The sequence below is a fragment of the Cornus florida genome, unplaced genomic scaffold (genome assembly GCF_030987335.1).
Source record: "Cornus florida cultivar Cherokee Brave unplaced genomic scaffold, ASM3098733v1 CherokeeBrave_3.0.0_Hap2_Chr11, whole genome shotgun sequence".
NCBI lineage: Eukaryota > Viridiplantae > Streptophyta > Magnoliopsida > Cornales > Cornaceae > Cornus > Cornus florida.
The window spans coordinates 121,785,677-121,809,379 of NW_026775581.1; the positions used below are offsets into that span (position 1 = coordinate 121,785,677).

At 32.6% G+C, this 23,703-nt stretch overlaps 1 protein-coding gene across 1 annotated transcript; it reads left to right on the forward strand.

Moving 5' to 3' along the window:
* Positions 1 to 9,885: 9,885 nt before the first annotated feature.
* On the forward strand, positions 9,886 to 23,097 carry LOC132283986 (uncharacterized). Its single transcript, XM_059786050.1, has 23 exons — positions 9,886 to 10,019; positions 10,349 to 10,861; positions 10,948 to 11,011; positions 12,308 to 12,462; positions 12,553 to 12,621; positions 12,786 to 12,920; positions 13,511 to 13,629; positions 13,726 to 14,016; positions 14,646 to 14,730; positions 14,820 to 14,925; positions 15,015 to 15,128; positions 15,466 to 15,629; positions 15,775 to 15,895; positions 16,931 to 17,155; positions 17,237 to 17,427; positions 18,652 to 18,819; positions 18,912 to 19,017; positions 19,432 to 19,569; positions 20,639 to 20,800; positions 20,886 to 21,086; positions 21,284 to 21,478; positions 21,556 to 21,627; positions 22,473 to 23,097. The coding sequence occupies exons 2-23, from the start codon at positions 10,548 to 10,550 to the stop codon at positions 22,623 to 22,625; spliced, it is 3,348 nt and encodes a 1,115-aa protein (XP_059642033.1). The 5' UTR covers positions 9,886 to 10,019; positions 10,349 to 10,547; the 3' UTR covers positions 22,626 to 23,097.
* Positions 23,098 to 23,703: the final 606 nt, after the last annotated feature.

The following is a 23,703-nucleotide window of genomic DNA, read 5'->3' on the forward strand; positions in this document are numbered from 1 at the left end:
TTTGTTCAGCTCCTCATATCATCACATTTTAGTGCCAGAGACTATCGTACAGAGGTTTCTTCTTATGTTATTGCTAGCTAGTTTTCATTATAATTGTGATCATGATCATCATTGTCATCTTCACTCTCTTCATTAAGGCTATTATGCATTAAATGTCACTGATGTTTATGGTATATGAAGGGATGCTTCCCTCTATTCTTGCTATGCAATATTTTCTGTTATGTGCGTCTTGCCTACTTGATTACTGGAACAGTTGGTAACATTGAAATCTGTGTTCTCTCCACCATCCCCCACAGAAAGAGAGAAAAAAATAAAGGTGGTGTAAAATCACTGTTCATCATTTAATTTCTTTCAAAAAATAACTTTCATTAAAGAATGAAATACTGTGAGATTCTTAGATAATCTGACGGATCATTGCTAATATTTCTCAGTACTTTTCCTAGTCAAGTCAATGCAGTATAATGTATGTACCTTGTTGCGAACTCTAATGGAGGCTATTGGGGCTTATTCAATTCCAACTCATCCAATCAATTCATGGTTGTCTGGTTTTTCAAACACGAATGTTCCACAGTAATATCATATTTAGCTAATATCTAATTTTTAAGCATATTATTGATTTAAAAAGTATTCTATTTTGCATGCCTTTTCAGGTTTGACCAGTCTACAAAAGATGGAATACTGCATTATATTCTAGTTTGTGCACTAAAACTTTCTAATTATGCAAAGGTAAATGTTCCATTAATCGGTTTTCTTGTTCATCACTTGCTAGTTATGATATGTATAGATGAGTCTGGTTTTGGAAATAAAGTATTTGCGAAGTATTTCGTTATTGCTGTAATGCATGCCAGCATCGTAATTGTTTTGGATAAAGGAATAATGAGATTGAGGTTTTTGGCAGCTAAGAATTCTATTTTTGCTCAAAGGGGAGGGGATTAGAATTTTTCGGTGTAAAAGATGTTGAATGTTTGCTGTCTGACCTATTGAGAAAACACTGTCAATATCTTATTGTGTTTGATAAATCCTGCCATAAATTGTCTCTGACTGAAGTTGAAATCCTATGCCTTTTACTGGAGGTAAATTGAAGTATTAAATATATATATATATATATATGCCTTAAATACATTTACTGTCATATGCTTCTTTAAATTTTGTTGAGAATTGCATTTCCCTTGTGTACTAGACCTGTGCTGTGCAGTGATCATCATTCAATGGACATGTTTTTGAAGATCATTTATTGAAGGCCTTGCAGCAAAGTAGTATCTGAATCTTGTATTTTTTATTTGTCCTTATTTTTTTATTGATGTTTGAATAAACATGCACTTGTTGTCTGTTCTTCCAGTTAGATGATATGTCTCTGAAGAGCCTGCTGCTCCCTTGTATAACTGTGTGATTAACTCTCTGCAATTCCCTTTATGGAGGTTTGAAGACTGCGACACAGGTAACTTTTATCCATTTACCAGAAGCATGCCCAGATTCTATTTTGCAATGATTAGGTCAGCAGCCTAAATTTTAGTAGTAGATGACTGATGGATGGAGCAAGGGTATAGTGTGTGTGTACGTGTGTTTGGGGGTTCAGACAATTTGAATATGTTCCATTGGAAAACATGGACTCACATGGCTAAGCCTCAAATTTGGATGTATTCCAAATGTACTTGAAACACTTCCGGACATGTTTTTAATTTTTAACGCCATTTTTTATGTTTTGCATAACCATAGATAGTTGAATTTATATCTTGATGTCATAAAATTATCAACATTTATTGAGAATCTATATCCTTGAAATTCAATATTGTTCTTTTTTTAAGTTTTTTGTTGTATCAATGTGAGATAGAGGTTACGAAATGAATCTTGAATCAACATTTGTTCTGAGTTGTTTTCTCCAATCAATGTCCGCATCTGTAGTATCTTTTTTTGTCCCTGATATATGGAGGACTTCTGCCAAATAAAGATTTTAAATAACTACTCTCTGTATTCCTAAAAATGTTATGCCTAACTGTTTTTTACTGAAATGAGAAAAATTACCGTTTCTTAATATTTGTTGTTCGATGTCTTTTTCGTTATATTGTATTTGTAAGTGTGTTTTTGTTTGTTTTAAAGGGATATGAGGGGTCGAGGATTTATGAACTTCTTAACGTCAAGGATTTGTTAACTCATATGTGCATTTGTGACAGATGATGCATTATTTTGAAATACAGCAAGCTCTAGGTTCTCTACATATCAAAATGATAAGCATTACTCATTAGGTGCTTATCATTTATATATATATATATATATATATAAAAATAAATAGTATATAATAAACATTTTAAATTATAAGTAATTCCAATATTCTGAGTAGATTGAATTTATAATTTACAATTGAGGAGTGTTAGCGACAGTCGCTCGACACTCGCCTTCAGTGATTGATTGAAAACCTATCACAACATAAGACTAGTTCAGGTATACAACTGCTTCTCAAATACTCAAAGTAGTTCTACCATGTAGTTCTGCCATCTCCTGAGGAGAGAATTATCCGCATTACTTTTTAATTCATGTTTACCGTTCAGATTGCAATGATATACAGCAGGTCCAAAATACATGTTTATGTTAGTGTCCTTTATGTAACATATCCACTTCTTATGTTTTTGGTTTAATATTCAGCAATTCTACTTATTATGATTTTTTTCCTGTGAATGTGCTTTCATCCTCCATCGGATATCTTGTTAATTGTTCATGTCTAGCCCTCCAAAAGTAAGTACTAACTTTATTTTGTTTTTCTAGTACGAGATTCTTTAGTTAATTCAATTTTATTAATTTGTTAAGTCTCCTAATTAAATCGGGAATATAGGTAAAGTCGGACCACGTAAATTCTTATCAATTGTGTATGTGTCTATTTTTTTTCCTCTCTAATTATTATATTCTCTTGTTCTCATAAACTTCCATTGGGTCTTATTTTTTATAACAATTCATTTTCTTTATTAAATTATGAAGAATTCTAAAAGTTGAAGATTTTTGAAAAAGAAATTAAAGTGGAAGTGTGAACATATCTGAATGAAATGAATGCATTTCATTTAAGATATATGAAGAATCTTATTCATGTTTGTAAATAAAATAATATTTATTACTTTGGGCAATTCAAAATTCATTAGTATATTTTCACACCCACACATAAACTTAGTGAACTTAATTTTCAACACATATTTAACAGTATCGATCCCACATGTTCCAAACCTCATTTTAAGATAAATGCTAAGTACTTGCGACTGGAATCCTTACTTAAATACTGGATTATATAGGTAAGAGTTTTTTTATACAAACCGGCACAAAGACATATATTTATATATATATATCTATATGTCTTTGTGCCGGTTTGTATATATTATATACACACAGAAAAGAAGAAATCATTATACCACACCATGCTTTGCTTTAATAAATATCATCACAGTTTCACAGACCACCATGCTTTCCTCGTTTTCAACTAGTAAATGAACAAAAAAGATTATTTAAATTCTGTTTCTTATAATTGGATTGTTTGTTACTATTGAAGCAAAATGAGAGATTCCGAGCATTAGAAGAAATATTTTTGGAGATGCGTTTTTCCCCCAACGTGGAAACACATTAATTAAATGATTTAAACTATGTTAATTTTGGTTCAATTATGCAAACAAAATAATATAAATAGTTTGATAGATTTTAAACGATTTTAAATTAATTAATTTAATATAATTATGCGTGTAAATTTAAAATAAGGATTTATTTGAAATTCAGGCAAGAAAATATCCAAGTTGTGAAGTAATTATAGAAATATGTTTTTCTTATACTGGATTTTGTAATCGAACTTCGTAACGTTCTTATTTAAATTCAAATCTTTTTATTCTAATTATATATGCTTGACTCTTAATTTTATTTAGTATTCTTTTATTGCTTAATAATTAAAAAGATGATTCAAATTATAGTAAAATTTAAAATACAAGTGTCCAACTCATATAATCTTGTCATTGTTAAAGAATTAATTTAAGTTAGGGAATTGATTCTTCCATCGAATAGTTGCAGTGAATTGCTAAACTTACTCTTTTAATTAGTCAATTATACAGCAAATAAGAAAGTGGAGTCTTCCACTTAATTGTATTTGATATAAATAACTAATTAAAAATAATTTGGTTAGGCAATTCACTATAAGTATTGAGTGTAATTATTCAGCACGAGTACCACTATTCTTAAAATTGTTGTCTAAAACTTCAAATTATAATAAGTCAGACCCAATTTTAGTCTAACATTTATATTTATCTTATTTCCATTCTACCATTTTTCCCTTTTTAAATTTTTTTTTTTGGGAAGACGAAATTAAATTAGATTCCAAATGAGCACGCATCATAAAGTCCAAATAACATCACATGGCCACCTTTTATGTTTGTCGTTTTAGGTAACATGATCAACTACAAGGTGCTAGTGTAAAGCTACACTATTGACCTCAGTAGGTGTTGCGCTTAGAGAGATGGTATTTTCGTTTTCTTTTTCGCTATTTGTAATTTTATTTTATTATTTTTATTTAAATTCGCTCTCATTACTGTTTCCTCTTTATATGACTTAAAGTAAGGCACAATTTTTCTTTTTTTCCCTTTTCTTCTCTTTTTTAATTTTTTAAAATAATATAATCCAAATAAAGCCTATTTAAATTCTTGAATTTTTATTTTTTTTTTATTTATTTATTTTTTTTTCTTGATAAGAAACACACTTTAAACACATTTGTTTTATACATAATCTTCTACTCTCAAATTTAAACATGAGAAAGGGACACTAGATTACGGCTTTTAATGAGACTTTAATTAAAGTCATGACGATGAATAATAACATTCTTATCGAAAATATTTATGATTCATCCTTGACGGAGACTTGAAATTTGCAATTTCTTTCAAGACTTCATCATAAAACAATTTCAATATCTTGTATTTATAGTAATTTTTATCTTGATCATAAAGGTGGAAACCAAAAATAATGATATCAGAAAAAGACAGGACTTAATCTTACAAATATATATATATATATAAAAAATAAAATCGCCAAAGTAAGAAAACTGAAAAGTAAATTCTAAACGAGATGACACCGACATGATATACTCATTTCTTGAATTTTCTTCTCTTTTTTATTTCCTTTCTGGTCATGTCAAATAATTTTTTTTTTATTTTTTTTATGTCATGACAATGTTAAAAGTAATAAAAGAAAAGATTATGGGACTAAGTTATGATGTGTTTCTCTTTCGTTATTTTGAATCATTGGCTTAGATTATACCGAGAGATCAAATCTCTTCATTCAAAGCCCTCCTTTACTCCATATACTTTGACTTAGATTTCACTCTAGATAGCCAAATGGGTTAATCCTGTCGTATTGATAAATTAGTAATCTTATCTCGTCTTAGTTTACTTACAAAATTAAATTTTTTTATCGCTAAAATAATATAAAAATATAAAAGTAACTGACATAATTATCACATAATAAATAAAAAAAACATAATTCATGATAAAAAAAACTCTCTCTAGTTAAGTTGGAGCAAAAGTGAATTCAAGAGGAGAACGGGCAAATTAAGTCACAAATAGTGAAAAAGGAGTAAAAGTGTACGTGGAGCATGAGAGTAGGAGGCGGCATGAGAACGACATTCCTTAAGAAAGATTTTGTGACCTAATTCTTCACACCAAACATATCGACCATTGAATATGATTCGAACATACAAAAGGTAATTACCAAAAAGAAAAAAAAAACATACATTCATGTTTAGTGTGGATAAAATTTTTACTCACCCATATAAAACATCCTCGTATTATTTTTCATTATGCTTTTCATCTTGATGGTTTTGGATTTACTAAGCTCAAGGGTTTTTATTATTATTATTATTTTTTAAAAGAACTGTATATTTAGGAGTACTGGTTTGGATGATGGTTAATGTTGTTTGCATATTGCATGAAATGATAGTCCTACTAAAAGTGTGGATTACTAAAGTGGATGCTTCAAGCGTCTAATTTATGAACTTTCTTTAGTATATTATTATTTCTTTAGTTTCCACTTTCTTAGTCACCAAGGCATGCATCAAAGAATATATATATATATATATATTGGTACTAAAGTGGTGAAGCACTGGGATACAGCAAGGGTCCAGTTAGGTTTGAAAGTCACGATGAAAGGTGGCCCAAACTAATATTCTCAGTTCCCTCTTCCCACTCAATAGTCAAAGGATTGGAGAAAATTTTCATTATATGGTCCCACCTTTTATTTTTCCAAAAATAACAAACTTTCTCCATATCTCTTTTTGATGAATATATATATATTTGTATTGTTTTGATTTTTCAATTTCATTGTATTATTTGCGTGCTTTATTTTTTTTAATTATTATTATTATAAATATAATTATTATTATTATTATTTTGGATATGATCCGATTTGTAGAAAAAAGTTATTTGATTTAAATTTGATACCACATAATGAAATTGGTTTAGTTCAGTAATTGCTATGTGAACGATGTTTATTTTTATCAGTTGAAAAATTTTAAACATCACAAATTATTGTGTCACAAAAATAATTTGAATTACATGATAGATGACGTGGCAATTTTATGGTGCCTAAACGAGTCATGAAGGGTATAACGAACATACCTGTCTCCACTTTGGATCAAGAATGATATAACAACTTAACTTTGTGTATTCCGAAAGTGATTTTGTTCAGAGACTACATAGTATGATTGAGAGAAAACATAAGAAAAAATTATTTATGATAAAATCTAAATGCAAATAAAACTTTTTGATAGATGTTTTAGGGGTTAACTATTTCTCTTCTATAAGAACCCTAATTTTTTTAACCAATTTTTATTTGTGAATAATTAAATAAATATATAATTCACTTAAAGTTATTTAAATTTTTTTTGGAGTCATCTTTCTCTTAAATAAGAACCCTAATTTCCTCAACAATCTACATGGTTGAATAATTTAAATAATTAACTTCATGTTTGGTAAGTTTACGTTTATGTATTTCTTATTTTCTATTTCAATTTCTAAGTGTTCATATTTCGTTGGCAGTTTTTTAAAAACAGTTAAGTGTTTGATAACATTTATTTATTTCTTGAATTTTATAAACGGTAAACCAGAAACATGTTTGGTAAGTTTTTAGCACAAAAAAAAATAAAAATAAAAATAAAAATTATTCGTATAAAAATATATTAATCCCATTAATTAATATATTCTTCACATATAATAACAATTGAGTTTTCTGCTAGGGTTTCTTGAATTGGTAGTTGGTAATTGAGTTGAGTAATGAATGATGAAAATAAAGCAAAATAATGAAGTTGAACCAATTTAAAAAGAAACCCATATTTACATGCTTCCAAGAAACATAACCATCAATTCCTCTACGTATGTGTACCTATGTATACACACACACACACATCGAGATTAAAAGGAGTAACAATTCCTGAGAATCAAAGCAGATTGTGATTTTGTTGTCTTTATAAGTTTTTGCAATTTCAATATGCAGGACATATGGTATTCTATCATGTATGGGTTGTCTTTTGTTACAGAGACTACGAAGAGAATAGAGTGAGAATGCATATCTAGAGTGAGAATGCATATCCAGGGGAGGGCTAGGCTGGAGCGCCCCCGCCCCCCCCCCAAAAAAAAAGAAAAAGAAAAAAAAAACAGAAAAAGAAAGTATTATTATGGGTAATTTTAACCCAAATATATATATATATATATATATATATATATATATATATATTAGTATTAGCCTACTCAAATTGTATTATTAAATTTATGTTTAATTTTACCCCCTGACAATTTCTAGATCAGCTTGAGAGGAGAGAGAATAGAGTAAGGAGAGAGATATAAACGAATACGTCTATTATGCCTAAGGCTACAACTCGAGCAGGCCCAATCCGAAATAACCTAAGCACAACTCGATTTTTTATAAACTTAGACAATGTTTTTCTAATTTCGGTTTGGGTCTGGGTTATATATTTTGAGCCCGAATTCAATTCGGGTTGGGCTTGGGTTGATATGGATGAAGTCCGAAACCCAACCCGAGCCCGAAAATATTATATATATTTATAATTATATTAAGTTACAAGGTGTGGTAACCAAGTTGGAAGTGTGCTTATGATTTATACTTAAGGTTTTAGGTTTAAGTCATGGGTATAACATTAATTGATTTATTTTTTACACATAAATTCTTCTGAGATGGGTTCAGTGCGGACTTGGGCAGCTTGGCTCGAGCTGGGTTTGGGCTAAAGATTTTTTATATAGGCCTAGCCCGAGATGAGTGCCAAGCCCGCCCAGCCCAAGTTGCAGCCCTACATGCCCATAAATAAGAATATGTGTTTCCGTGTTTTCAGTGGGAACAAGTGAAAACAACTTTTTTGCTCTCGCAAAAAGTTTAAAGAACTCCCGCTTATAAGCCACATGATTTCTATTTTTAGAGATTTGGGAGAGAAAATTAATTGAGAAATAATCCTTTACAATAAGGAAATAAATTTTTTTTTTTTTTTTTTTCTCTCTCTTCATTCCACGTTCTCACTTTCTTTCTCTTAGTTAACACCCTCAACCAATCTGTCTCTTTCTCTCTTAGTTAACTCTCAAAGGATCTGTCTTTCTCCTGCATTATATCTTTGGTTTTTCTCTCTATGCCATCAATCCGGTTGCCGAAGATAGGTAAGGCTTTGTTTTCTGGAAGGTTTGATTTTCTCTAAGTTATGAATCAAAAGACCCTTAAACAGATTGAGTAGTTTCCATTATCTCTTGATGAAGAAGAAATTATGATGCATATGAAGGACGGAGTGGAATGCTATCAACACTAATGGCTTGTAATATTTGATTTGTTAACCAAGAGGGATAAAGAGAGATATTTATTTTCTTATTGCAAATGATTCTTTCTTAATTAATTATCTCTTCCAAATCCCTAAAAATTGGAATAGTGTGATTTAAAGAGCTCTCTCGCCATATCGATCATTACTCAATTTAAAAATAAAAATAAGGTTATCAAACACGGTATGATGTGTAACTTTTTTTTATGCCCAGCACTCTGTTTGAAATATACTATCACGTTACCAATGTGTAAAATTGTTGTATATTTTATATAACCTTTTTATACATCCACATCAGCATATTTCCTTTCTCCTCCATATTTTTCATTCAATTAACGAATCAACCATATATTATGTGAGGTTGAATGAATGATATTGATGGGGGATCTAAAAATAAATAATCTTTTTTTTTTTTTTTTTTTTGATTTACCCAAAGAAATATAGACAACTATTCCAAATCAATATCCTCGCTCCCAACATTATATAAGTCCAAATTTAAATATCATTATCAAAACACTTCTTGAACAGTCCCATAGATTTCTTTATGTTTTGTATTTGATCTTTTAACTTTCTATAACATAGAATTCAGTCACATCATTATATACTAATGTTACGAATTGAAACCTTAAAATTAAAATAAAAAAAAATTAATTATAAATTAAATATCTTCCACTTCAATAACAAAAGCCCCCAATCCAATGCTAACAAACCTAGTATAAATGACTTATTTGATTAATAATAATACCATGTCGAATGAATGACATAGCCACCGTAGAAAACTTGAAGGCACAGAATATGTGTGCACCAAATCCCCAGAGAAGCGCCATTAAAAAGATCGACCGTTATAAAAGACAAATATCCGCTAGCCACGTCAGCTTCACGTTAAAAGCACGTCTCCGTTTCTTTCTGAAATCCGCCGTTACCGTACGTATCATTTTTTTGTTTCGAAATGATCAAAAACCTTAAACTCTATTTTTAATAAGAAACTAAAAATTAAATAAATTAATTTTTTTGATATTAAAGATATTTGAAATATATAAAGGGAAAGAGAAGTGACGATCATAAAACAGGATGGGTTTAGAGAGAGAAAATATATAGAGAGAAGAAAAAAAGCCATTAAATTTGCAGAGAAAGAGAGAGAAACACTCAAGAGTTATAGCGATCTCTTCAACTTATACTCTCTTCCTTCTCATTCTCGGTAATTGTTTTACTCTCTCTACTTTCTATATTTGGAACTGTGCCTATGTGAGTTTTGTGATACATTGAATCTTTTCGTTACTATATATACTCTCGGTTAATGGTTGCTGTGAAACTTGAAAAGAACAGAAAAAAAAGGAAAGAAAATTGGGAACTTCACAACTTCACAAACTCTAAAGCCAACCCAATATCGAATCCGAGTTTTATTTTCTTTTCCTTCAATTGATTTCTCAGAGAAGAAACTGTATGTTCTGTGTTGCTTTTCTTTCTTCGCACTGTAAAAGTAGTGTTATTGATAGCGTTTTTTCACTCTCTGTTTTGATGGTTTAGGTGAAAGCAAAACCCTAATGTTCATTAACATCCTTAAATAAGTTTGACTGGTGAGCCTATTGACTGAGCATCACTTTGTGTTTTGGTTCTTGGATTTTTTTTTTTTAAAGTTTAGTATGAATCTATTGATAACTTTTAGAGTTGAAATATATTGAGAGGAAGTGATTAAATCCAAGATAAGAGAGAGAGTCTTTATTCAATGTCGACTCAAAGATTGCGATCTGATCCTCTTGTTGGCCTGAGAAATCACGGCCAAGGATTCAAATTGCCATCTGCGGCCAAGTTCCAGAGTGGGCACTTGCCATCTAAGGTTATTCCGGTGGCACGGGCTGTACCCGTCAGCAGCAATGATAATGGGTCAGGATCGGACATGGACGTATGTAGTGATTCTGATGATGAGGTTTATGGCGCACAGAATTCATTGGGCAGGCATGGTAATAATGCCAATGCCTCGGTTCACTCTGAATTCAGTTGGTCTAGGGATGCAATTCACCGGGAAAAAGGGCATAACAGGTATATCCAGTTGTACAAACTGATATTACAGATTATGAATTCTCCGATTCAATGGCTAATTTTGAAGTTGTCTTTACTCCTTTTAGGAGTAACAGTGGCAGTGTACATTACCAGGGAGCATATACTAATGTGAAGACAGCTCCCAAACAGGTTCTGAAATTAAATCTTTATTTCTTGTTTTGGAATATTGATGTTACAAGACATGTATCTATCAGTCCGGACATGGATCTACAACATTTCGAGCTTATTGTATAGTTGTACATTAAACTCTCTTATTATGTTATGTTTGTTACATTATTGCTCTAAAACGAGTGGAAACACTATATTACTTTAGAATTAAATAAAAATATTAAATAATATGAATATCTAGCCATATTTCCTTGACATTTAGTTTGAAGATTTGGTAAATCCGAGTCAATGTAACATCAACATTAACATGTTAATAAAGCATACTAAAGATAGACTGCAATTATGTACGATGGTTAATTATTATATCAAAACTTGTTTTTATTTGGATTTTTATGTAGGCCAATTAAGAGCATTTAATGGATACTTTAACATTGCATATATTATTTGCAAAACAAAGAAAGATTGTATACGTGATTTACGAGTGTTTAATGTAAGATTCATCAAATGATGTCTGTAATTTTCACTTGATGTCTTTTACCTGTTGTCATGGAATGTTAGTATATGCTAGTTCCGTGTTGAGAACGATAACTGAAAGACAACTGTTTCTAGCCAGTTATCTGAATGAGGAAATATAGAGCTAAAGTAGGTCAAAATTCTCCATTATTTTTCTTGTCTTGCATAAATGGGAAGATAGCTAATTCTGTTCTTTTATATTGGAATGTTGGAGATGAAATGAATGCTTTTGTGTACCTTTTGGGGTTCTTGATTTTGGAACTGTGTTTTGCTGAGTATCTTGAGGGAATTCATAAGTGAGAACTTAAGCCAATCTGTAATGCTACCTTTTCTTCCCAACATACAATGCTTAGTGCCCCACTTAGACTGTGTGCATGTACAACACTTGCATGGGCGTAACTTGTAACACTGAAATTAATGAAATGCCGTCGTGGATGGAAATTCAATTAAAAGACTGTCTTGCTGGGTGAATTATGGCTTGATCAAATCCAATGGTAATTATAGCTATTCTATTCATTGCATCAATGCAAGTTGGAAGAGAAATTGGCTTGTATTACTAACTGCCTAAAGTTAATGTGTAAACAATAAACATCAATTTTGGTTTATTATCCTATGTTTTTCCACCCAAAATGCAGACTATATAGAGATGCTCTCTCTCTCTCTGTGTCTGTCTGTCTGTCTGTCTGAAATGAGAGCAAGATAAAGAAAAATATTTTGTTGATGTTTATGTCCAGAGATGGTCATTTTATTGTTTAAATTATATTCCCTCGTGCTGAACTCAACTGGATTACTGGTTCCGCACAGGAAATTGATCAAGTTCCTGAGAAACTTTTATATGGCAGAGCAGAGAGTGCACCTTCCTCTGTAAGTTCAAATGGTTTGACAACTACAGATGAACCTACTGCAACCATAAGTGTGCCCTCAGGAGCTTCTGCACATCATAGTACCTCATCTGTAAGGTATTTTGCATATAGTGCATGTTTTGGGTTTTTCATTATCACTGTATTGAGGAATTTTGTATAATTGATGTGCCTGAGTATGCTTAACAGGACTGCTGGTGTTGGAGCTGCTACATCTAACAGCCCTGTTCCAACTTGCTCTCCCACATTTCATGCGAGGTAAATGAATAAGAATCGAGTACTTGTTGGTTGGATGGTTCTTGAATCATTGCGTATGACAGACTAATGCCCTCTGATGCATTTGATTTGATTGAATGATCTTTTTATTGATTTGTATTTTGTTTTTATGTTATTGTCTTCTTCCTTGTATGAACTGGATTCAGTGGATTAGGTCCTTGGTGTGCTGTGATTTCTTATGATGCATGTGTTCGGCTATGTCTTCACTCATGGGCCAGGGGTTGCATGGATGCTCCCATCTTCTTAGAAAACGAATGTGCACTGTTGCGTAATGCATTTGGGTGAGTAAGTTGTCAATTTGTTTATTCCCCCCCCTCCTTCTTTTCCTTATCTGGTCAGGTTTGTTGCTTTCTGATCAATATGTTATAATATTACTTTAACAGTTGAGATCAGGCTATGAAAATAAGAGGTAGAAGGGATTAAATAGAATTTTTTGATTCGGAGTCTCCTGTTCTGGGCCTTTGGCTTGTACAGCTTCATATTATTTCCTAGAGAATATGATGTGCTTTAATCACTTGAGTAATAAATTATTAAAAAGAAAAGTATTTCTGCATGAGGGATCTGTTTCCATAGAATTTCAGGAGCAATCGATCAGCTATAGATTATCCATGAAACTTAACAAATAAAGAGTAGCATAAGTTGTGGTATTGCATTTCACTTTAGTAGCGAGCAGTATGTAAAAATGATAACGGGATTAATAGTTTCTGGGATTCAATATTTTCTCTAAAATTATCTTTATCTGTTTATGCAAGAAAATAGTTTGTGTTTAGATCTTATTCTATTTTATGGCATATGTTTCGGAATTGAAGTTTGTTATTTGTTCCTTTTATGCGAAGTGTCTTTATAGTCATTTTTCTTTCTTAAATTATAGATTGCAACAAGTACTGTTACAACCGGAAGAAGAATTATTAAGGAAAATATCTCCAGATTTAGTCAGTGAGGGAGCCACTCTAAAACCTAAGAAAACCTTTGGCAAAATGAAAGTGCAAGGTAATTTTGTGTTTTTCCTACCACAAATTTAATTGTTTTTGCACTAAGTTAGTATGTGGAGGTTTGGTATCTATCAAAATTGTGGTTGTACTGCAGTGCGAAAAGTGAAAATGGAGATAGATGCGCCCATAGCCTGCAGTTTCCCATCTTTAAAACCGGAATCACTTCAGATTCAGATTTCCAAAATAAAATCAACTTGCTCTTCTGGTTGGGGAGCTTTAAAGAAAGTTCGTGTTGCCACTCGCATTCCTGCAAATGGCTCTTTTTCACGTCGAAGTTTGGCATATATGCATGCTGGAAGTCAGTATATGAAAGAGGTGTCTGGGCTCCTAAAAGTTGGTGTGACTAGTTTGCGCAATAGTTCATCATCCTACGAAGTAGTGCAAGGTACATGCTTTATATTTTAATGAGTTTTGTTATGAATAAATCTAAGCTCATACCCAGAACATCAATTATTAATTTGTACACTGTCACGAACAATACAATCCATTGAATTCATGCCAGTTCATCTGGATTTTCTGGTGGCTCTTTTTGTCTCAGATGGACCAAACTGTCTCATAGGCTTCAGCAAACACAGGATTAGAAATTACTTGTGAAAATATTGTGAAAATATCACTAGTCCTACACCTTGTTAACTTTTTTAGATGGTGGCAAAGGTTCTAATCCAAGACTTACTGCTCTTTATTGTAATTGGTGTTGACTGTCTAGTCGCCAGGCATAGCCATTTATTATTCAGTAGGTCATCAGTCGGGGGAACCATCTTTTGCATAAGAAACACAAGAAAACTATGGAAATGTTCTGGATCTGTCACCATATTCTCAACTTTGGTCCTATCTTGCTTAATTGGTATTCATACTCTATGGTCTGGTCACTTGGGCCTACGGGGGAGCTCAATCAATTAAAGTTCATTGTCTAAGTTATTGCATATGGACCAGATGATTAGTTTTTTACGAATTTTTTCTTGATGCCATCAGTTTTTTCTTTTCTTTTAAATGATTTGTGGTTGTTGTTCCCAGAGACATATTCTTGTTTGTTGAGATTGAAAAGTTCGGCTGAAGAGGAGAAAATTCGAATGCAGCCTGGACCTGAAACCCATATATTGTACGTTCATGTTTGCTTTCATTCTTAAGTGTTACTTCTTTCCCATCAGCCAGAGTGGATGGTTTCATTTATGTGCTACTGCCATACAGCCTGCCAGATGGAATTGGAGATGATCTGATTATTGAAGTCCATGATTCTAAGGGGAAGTATTGTGGTCATGTCATAGCTCAGGTGGCTGCCATTGCTGATGACCCGGTATGTTTTCTTTAGTTCTCAGTTATTGACTGCTAGGCATGGGAAGGCAGACATCTATGCCAGAAGGTTCATGTATTAGTTGAATGCAGGGTGACAAGCTTCGTTGGTGGTCCATATATCATGAGCCAGAGCATGAACTTGTTGGAAGAATGCAATTGTACATAAGCTATTCAACTAGTCCAGATGAGAATGGTCATCTCAAAGTACGTATGAGATTTTTTTTCTTTGAAGGGATAATCAGATTACATGTTATATTTATTTACTGCTCTATAAGGAATTTCTTATGTTTGGGTATATATGCAATAATATTCATGTTGATGATAGTGAAACTCCAAGTATTGTAAGCTCTATTTTTTAGTTATTAAAGGAGAATTTGATAAAATTACAAGTGAAATTGACTACCATTAACACTGAAGGAACCCTGCAATTGGCATCATGTTGACAATATCTCTTTGTTTGTGGAATATTAGCAACATTATTATCCTGCCTTTAGAAGTGGGCTATATGATACTCACATAGTTCCCTTTTTTCCTTCAATAGTGTGGTTCCGTTGCAGAAACTCTGGCTTATGACATGGTTTTGGAGGTTGCAATGAAGGTACAGTGTTTTCAGCAAAGAAATCTGTTGCTGCACAGTCCGTGGAAGTGGTTGGTGGATGAATTCGCAACCTATTATGGAGTTTCAGATGCATACACCAAGCTAAGGTATTGTGATGTGGTAGAGTGGGTTTCTCATTTTTGACTTGCAGAATCCTTGTGATCCATCCTCTACAATTTTCTTCCTTCCTTCCTTTATTTATTTATTTTTATTTTTTAGCTTTAATGTTGAGTCGTTTACATTATCTTGCAGATATCTTTCATATGTTATGGATGTGGCTACACCAACCGCAGATTGTCTGTTCTTGGTTCATGAGTTGCTATTACCTGTAGTTATGAAAGGTGATTTTAAGCACACATTGAGTCATCAAGAGGTGGGAGTTCATTTTGATATTAGTTTCTGCTGTTAGGTGCTTATTTAGTGGTTCAGTAGTTATGGTATGGGTTTGTGCAGTTTAGGGGGGACTATTATTTATGGAAGTAACAGTCACTGGGCCTCTTTTATTGTGGTTTGATGATTGAATGGACTCAATTTTATTTAACAAAGTTCCGACAGTGAGTTGGCTTAAAACAGTTAACTTCTCAGGTTTCAAATCCATGCAGTTATGCATCACAAACATGTCAGCTTTTTTGTAGTTTAATGTCTATAAAATTTCTTTTGGAATGTGAGATAGGCACACACCTCAATTTTATTTAACAAAGTTACGATGGTGAGTTGGCTTAAAACAGTTTTAACTTCTCAGGTTTCAAATCCATGCAGTTATGCATCACAAACTTATGTCAGCTCACCTGTAGTTTAATGTTTATATTATTTCTTTTGGAATGTAAGATAGGCACCCACCTAGTTTATGCATAACAAACTTATTTTTGTTCACCCCTTGTTTGATGTTTTTGTTGTTGTTATTTATCTATGCAAGATTGCACACACCCAACTCACCCAAACACCTACTGCTTTTGTGTCTATATTACTTTTTTATGTCTCCTCACCCCTGTTTTTGTGTGTATATTACTTTTTTATGTCTCCTCACCCCTGGTTTTATGTCTATATTACTACTAATAAGCCTCATTTTCTTGTGGATAGCTTAAAGCTTTAGCTGTCGCCTTTGGCGTTTTGTGTTTTCTTCGGTAGCACTCCCCTCTTGAGTGCCTTTCATGAAATCTTACTTATCAAAAAAAAAAAGTATGCCTCATTTTCTATCCGTCTTTGGGTAGTAACTTTCCTGTACTATTTAAAGTTTTAACTTTGAATACGAATCTGCTTCTCTTTCCCCCACCCTACCGAAGTATTTTACTATGAAGCATCTTGTTTATTTACATTTTATTTTCAATTCTTTAAATTTAGCAGTACTTAATGTAGACATCTCAACATTTTTTTTAACATCGTGAATGCATTATGGATCACTGACCAGAATCGCATCTTGGGAGAAGTCTTTGATCGATTAGAGCAGATTCTTGCTTTGGTTTTTGAGAATTACAAGTCACTGGATGAATCATCAGCGTCAGGAATGGTGGATGTTTTCAGGCCTGCAACTGGAGTGGCTGCTCCTGCTCTGGAACCAGCTTTAAAGCTGTACAGTCTTCTGCATGATATACTTTCTTCCGAGGCACAGAGGAAACTCTGCGGATATTTTCAGGTATTTACGCTTCAATACTACATAATTCTGCTTCCTTTGGTCTTTAGCAATTCACATCCTGAAGTGCCAATGGCTGTCCAGAATGCTGCAAAAAAGAGGTCCAGGAGGCACTTGGCTGAAACAGATGAATTTGTTTCGAACAATAATGAGAGTATATTGACGGATCCAGTGACTCTTTCTACGGCCTACCAGAAAATGAAATCTCTTTGTTTAAGTATTAAAAACGAAATATCCAGAGACATAGAAATCCACAATCAGCAATTGCTCCCCAGGTAGAAGTATTTCCTTGTTTTATTATGTTTAATTTTGTAACTGTTTACACCAGCTAAAACTGCCACAACTTTGGCAAATGCTTAATTCATTGCTGATAAGTTACATGCTTTAATACAATTGTTTGTTCATCTTTTTCACTCACTCACCCTCTCTCTCTCTCTTTCTCTCTCTCTCTTTGTCTCCCTCTCTCTCTCTGTTTTTATTGTAGAAATTTTATATCCAAGGGTTCTCCTCACTGAAGAAAATAAAATCTTCTAGCTGTTTTAACTTCTACTTTGATAACATTGTTGTTTCTTTACTCATGTTTGTTTCGGTATTATGTGATATCTCAACCCCTTAGGAATATATTTACCTTTACTTTATGCTAAACTCCTATTGCACAGTGAATAATTCACTCTAAGTTTTTTGGCCCACACCCCCTCCTTTGGTCACTATTGTGTTCATATAGAGGAAAAAATCATTGAAATGGTTCTGTGATCATTCCCCTCCCTCCTAATTTTTTTTCTCTCCCTCTATTACAGCGAAGGCCCATGTATAAAATTGTATATATCTAAAGTATTACAGCAAAATGGCGGGCTAATGAACGAGATAGAGGCCTTGAGAACATGCTCCTATTCTTTATCGACTTGTGTGTAATATCTTCTAATTATGCTCCTATTCTTTATAGACTTGTGTGTAATATCTTCTAATTATGTGGTTTTCTTAATTTTTTAGTGTACTTTCTGCCGTTCAAATTTATTGATTGATTGTTTAAAGTTAACCCCATCCCCAACGGTCCAAACATGAAAATCTGTGTAATATTTTGAACCGTTCATCAACATCACAGCAAATATGATTAAAATATTTATAGCTCCTACGTAAATAAGAAGCTGCACAGCGGCTACAAAATGGGAATTGGATAGAATGTAGAATAAGGAGATACAAACAAGAACCAATCCCAACGAAAAGGCAGAAAAATTGTATTGTGAAGTAATATTACTCCTAGACCTCACAATTTAATACCCACTCCCAGAAAAACTGAAAGAAAATCATGTATTGGCACAGGTAAATCCATTCTAGATGAAGGTAATGATTATAGGCATGTCCTCCCCTGCATAATTCTTAGTTGGCAGTTATGAAATGTTTGCCTTATTTAATTTGTATTGTTAATCAATAATCATATTCATTGATGATTGATTTTAATGCTTATTAATTATTGGTGTTCTAATTATATTTTTGTCCAGTTTCATCGACCTTCCAAATCTTTCTTCATCAATATATAGCGCGGAGCTTTGCAGTAGATTGCGTGCATGCTTTGTTGCATGTCCTCCTGCTGGCCCCTCACCTCCCGTATCAGAACTCCTTATTGCGACAGCCGATTTCCAAAAGGATCTTGCTTACTGGAATATTAGGTATTGACTATTGATTGTTCTTGCTCCACTATAATACTAATTGTGATATGTAGTCCATTGTCTGATTTTCACTGATCTGTGAATTTTAACAGCCCCATCAAAGGCGGAGTTGATGCAAAAGAATTGTTCCACTTACATATAGTTCGCTGGATTCAAGACAAGCGTCTTGCTTTGCTTGAATCGTGCAAGCTTGATACGGTAGTTTTAATTTTGTGGTTTCTTTTGACATTGAGAAATGCTGTAGAAAACACTAAGTTTTGTAGTTTTTATATATTAAAAATTTATTTGAATAATGGTAATACCTTTCTTTTGCTTATAAAAACTTAAAGAAGATCAATATGTTATTAGTGCTATTAATGAGATTAAATTACACCATGTTTTCTACTTTTAACTATTTAATTCATTTCCAACATGATGGATTAGCCAGCTTTATATTCAATTGAAATCAATTATGTAGCTGCTTGCTATGGTGTAGATTTCTGTGCCTCTTGATTAGTATATATGCAATAAGCAAACAGACAATATATAATGTATTCACCAGGAAGGAACTTCTGGAACTGGCTTCTTTCTTAAATTTTGGTTAATAATTGACTAGAAGTGATTTGCTTCCAGGTAAAGTTGTCCGGCATCAAAACAAAGTATTCCACAACTCCTTTTATTGATGATACGTACAATCTGCTGAAGGAAGCACTGAATGAATTTGAATTCATTATTTGTCGCTGGCCAGAATATACTTTCCTTTTGGAGAATGTATGTTCAACTATATTCTCTTCGTTCCCCTTTTTTTTTTCTTTTTCTTTTTCTTTTTTTTCACATTTCTGGGTTGACTCAAATTTGAATTATTCAGTGTAGTTCATTTTACTAATGCAATATGGGCAGATACATTGCTCAAATAAAATTGTGAGACAGACCTAGGTGATTTCTTAGGCCTAAAGTTTAAAGGTTGAGGTATACAGGAGTTTTATCCATGTCCTAAGTAATGGCATAATTTGGTCATCTAATGGAATAGTCATTTGATCAGTGACGGAGCTAGGCATTTATTCTTGGGCCTGTAACCCTGAACAATAATAAGATAAATAATTTTTGAACCAAAATAATAAATATAGACACTTAAATATTGATAGATTATGGTTCCATTCAATGCATTTATAATTATCTTCAAAGAGTTTTCATCATGATAACCTCATTTGATTTGACGCATGAAATAATACGATTAAATTGCATAACTCTATACTTTTAATTCTTTGAAGAATGAATTAATTCACAAAACAGCCAATATACTGATATTAACAAAATTATTTTTTTTTATTTTTTTTGTTTCTTTTAAAAAAATGAAATTCCTATTTTGCCGAAAGGGCAAGATTGGTGAAAAAAGGGGTACATTTTTAGAGTTTCTTGCATTCCGACTTAGGGTTGAGAAATCGACTGAAAGAACACATCTATGATTCTTCCTCTTCACTCTTTATGTTATGTTCACATTTAACAAATATATATATATATATCTCAATTTTTTTTTCTCTCTTCTTTTTTCCCTTTCTAATTTTATATATATATATATATATATATATATATATATATATATATATATAATTAGAAAGGGAAAAAAGAAGAGAGAAAAAAAAATTGAGTGAGTGCAGTTCCCCAACTAATCCTAATGTGCCTCCACTTCTGCATTTGAGATGGAGAACTTTAAGGCTCAATGCATTTAACTCTGATTTCCATCCAGTAAAGCTTCTTCCATATGTCTATATTTTAGTGTACTTTTCTCCATTTTCTTTTCAAGAATCTTATATGTGTTTTTGTTTGTCTCTACCAAAAGGCTTTAGTAGATTTTGAGAAGGCAGTAGTGGAAACTTTGGACAAGCAATATGCTGAAGTTCTATCCCCGTTGAAGGAAAATCTGGCACCCATTAAATTTGGCCTAAAGTATGTCCAAAAAATTGCCAAAACCAATCTATGCCATTATACTGTCCCTGATGAGGTGAGCAATTCTTCTTTTCTGTAACTGCTGCAGAATTGTATGTTCTTTTTATACAGAGTGCAATAGCTTACATCTATTTCTTCAGCTGGGAATTCTTTTGAATTCCATGAAAAGGATGCTTGACGTGCTGCTACCAAAAGTAGAAGCACGGTTGAAATCATGGGGTTCTTGCATTGCCAATGGTGGAAACACAGTCCCAGGTGAGCTTCTGAGTGAAGTAATAGTGATGCTGAGGACCAAATTCAGAAACTACCTGCAAGCAATCATGGAGAAACTTGCAGAAAATGTGGGTACCCTTCAGAAAGTAGCAATTTCTTTTCTACGTTTCTTTCAATATAACCTTTTGAACTTGCTAGTAAATGGTTTACTAATTTGTTGAAAATTGTAATCATTCTGTTGTATAGCATAGAATATTGATGAGTTGAACAAGAATTTAAGTGGTTGATGGAGTACTAAAAAATGACGGTTTCTTTGTATATACAGACAAGGGTGCAGAGTGGAACAAAATTGAAAAAGATAATCCAAGACACAAAAGAATGTGCTGTAGAATCAGATATAAGAAGTAGAATGCAGCCTCTAAAGGATATACTGGCAAAGACAGTCGATCACCTCCATACTGTCTTTGAAACTCATGTGTTTATAATTGTCTGTCGAGGTTTCTGGGATCAGATGGGACAGGTAGGCTACAGTTTTAGTGTTTACGAAGTTTCCCTTGTTTTCTTCACCTTAGAATGGATTTTTTCTTCTCATTGCAGGATGTGCTAAGGTTTCTGGAGAACAGGAAAGATAACAGAACCTGGTATAAAAGCTCGAGAGTTGCAGTGTCTGTAAGTTGCACTTTAAAACCTAACCTTTTGCCAGAAACTGAATCCTGTTTTTACAAGCATTTTAACCTAAACAAGGTTTTATGATTCTGAGTGTTTGAGACACTTACATTTCCAGGTTTTATGTTTCTATGCCATACAATTTTCTTGCAATAATTTTGAGATTCTGAGTCAGTGATGATGTCTAGATGAAATTTTGACACGGTTTTTGAATTTCCGAATATCAAAATAAAACTATGTTCTAATTAGGAATTAGTGTTTGATCTGGGACACAGACACTACACAGACACCTGAGTGTCTCTGATCATTTTTACTGGCATACTTTGTCCACTTCACATATAATCGTGAGGGATTACGAAGACTCTAGATTTACTTCGATTTCGTTTCTTTTCTTTTCGGGCTAATGACTCTTTAGGATGCTATGTTAACATTTAGCCACTGGACTGCAATGGCTTCAACTTATACTTAACCTGATTACAACAATCATCTTTAATTGGTAACTTTAGCAAAAGAGGTCCTCTGGTTAATCCTAGCAAATACTGTGCCGACTGTCTGCAATTTGATATGTTGTTTGTATTGTTGGGAAAGACCATCTTTCTGTACAAGATTCTATTATATGTTTTAATAGTTATTTACATCTTTCTTTTTCCCTCTCGAGAGGGTTACTATTTTACTCATTAATAACAGCAATCATCACTAAGTATTTTTTTTCTTCGAGTATCATGGATTTGTTTTGTTGTCAAAAGTTTATTTATTAAACCATATATGTAAATTATCTTGTTAACATTGTTGATAATTATGGCACTATTTCGCCAAGATTGCCTTCATGAGTGATGCTGAATGTGCAGATTATAGATGACACATTTGCATCACAAATGCAACAACTACTTGGAAATGCACTACAGGAGAAAGACCTGGAGCCACCCAGGTCTATAATGCAAGTGCGCTCCATGCTGTGTAACGATGCCACAAACCACAAGGACAACAATTACTATTACTAGAACTGTAATTATCTGTACATAGGAGAGTCTGAAGAGGCACTTCAATTTTTTCATACTTCTCAATTAAAGAAAGAATCAAGCAACCGGGTTTTGCCACATTCGATAGAAATTCCAGCTCTCGGAAGTGGGACGTCTGAGCAAAGGAGACATTGATATAGCAAATTTGGACAGCAGAGACTCACAGAGAATGTTCCCTCAATTTTGTTCTGGTAGAGCAACACGGCTTGTGACAAGGTTATTACGTGGCCTTCGTGTTGGTTCTTTGATTTTCCTTTTTGTTGTAATGAGAAGTTTAATTATTGAAATTTGTTGCTTCCATAACTTATATAATTTTGATTGGTTTTGTATTTATATATAATGGTGTAATAATTGTTTAGCCTTACTGAGAGGCAGGGCTTTTCTTAAAAAAAAAAAGTTGTATGCTGTCTTACTCGTATAAATCAGTAGAGAAGAAAATGATATTTGTTTTGTTTGGATGAGAATTCAGCATAATTAGGTATAAATCAGTGGAGATGAAATGAATATTTGTTTTGTTTGGATAAGAATTTTGCATAATTGTACAATTTTTTAAAGTTGGGAGTTCAAAAATCTTTGAGACTTTGTTTATGATGGTTAGCAGCAATGTAAGATTATTTATAAGATTATTTATTAATTGTGTGGCCCATATGTTTTGGACATGTAATATATTTCATTAATTAGTGATTAAGTAAATAGGTATCAGATTAATATTATATTATTTGGTCAACTTATAAATTACTTTTATGATAATTAATTATTGGAGAAGTGTTTTCTTATTTATTCCTTACTTTGATGGAAAGTGAAATTAAAGTTACTAAAAAGAAAAATTGATTCGAGAGAAATTTTCAATAATTGTTTGGTGCATGTGCATGTGTCTCATCTTTTACCAGCCTAAATGCTAGTTTTGTCAGGAAAAAATAATAATAATAAAAATGAAAAGTTTGAAAAGGTTTAAGGTAAAACCATTACCATTACAGTCAAAGAAATAATCAACAATCAACGAAGTTTTCATTATGCCCACCATTGTCCCCAAAAAAAAGTTGTAAAACCATTATCATTA

What these genes read in the sequence shown, in the direction of transcription:
- LOC132283986 (XM_059786050.1), top strand. Translation starts at nt 10,548, where the DNA reads ATGTCGACTCAAAGATTGCGATCTGATCCTCTTGTTGGCCTGAGAAAT. An exon ending in CTGCCATTGCTGATGACCCG is followed by an intron (nt 14,926 to 15,014) that starts GTATGTTTTCTT and finishes AGTTGAATGCAG; the next exon opens with GGTGACAAGCTTCGTTGGTG. An exon ending in AACTCTGCGGATATTTTCAG is followed by an intron (nt 17,156 to 17,236) that starts GTATTTACGCTT and finishes ATGGCTGTCCAG; the next exon opens with AATGCTGCAAAAAAGAGGTC.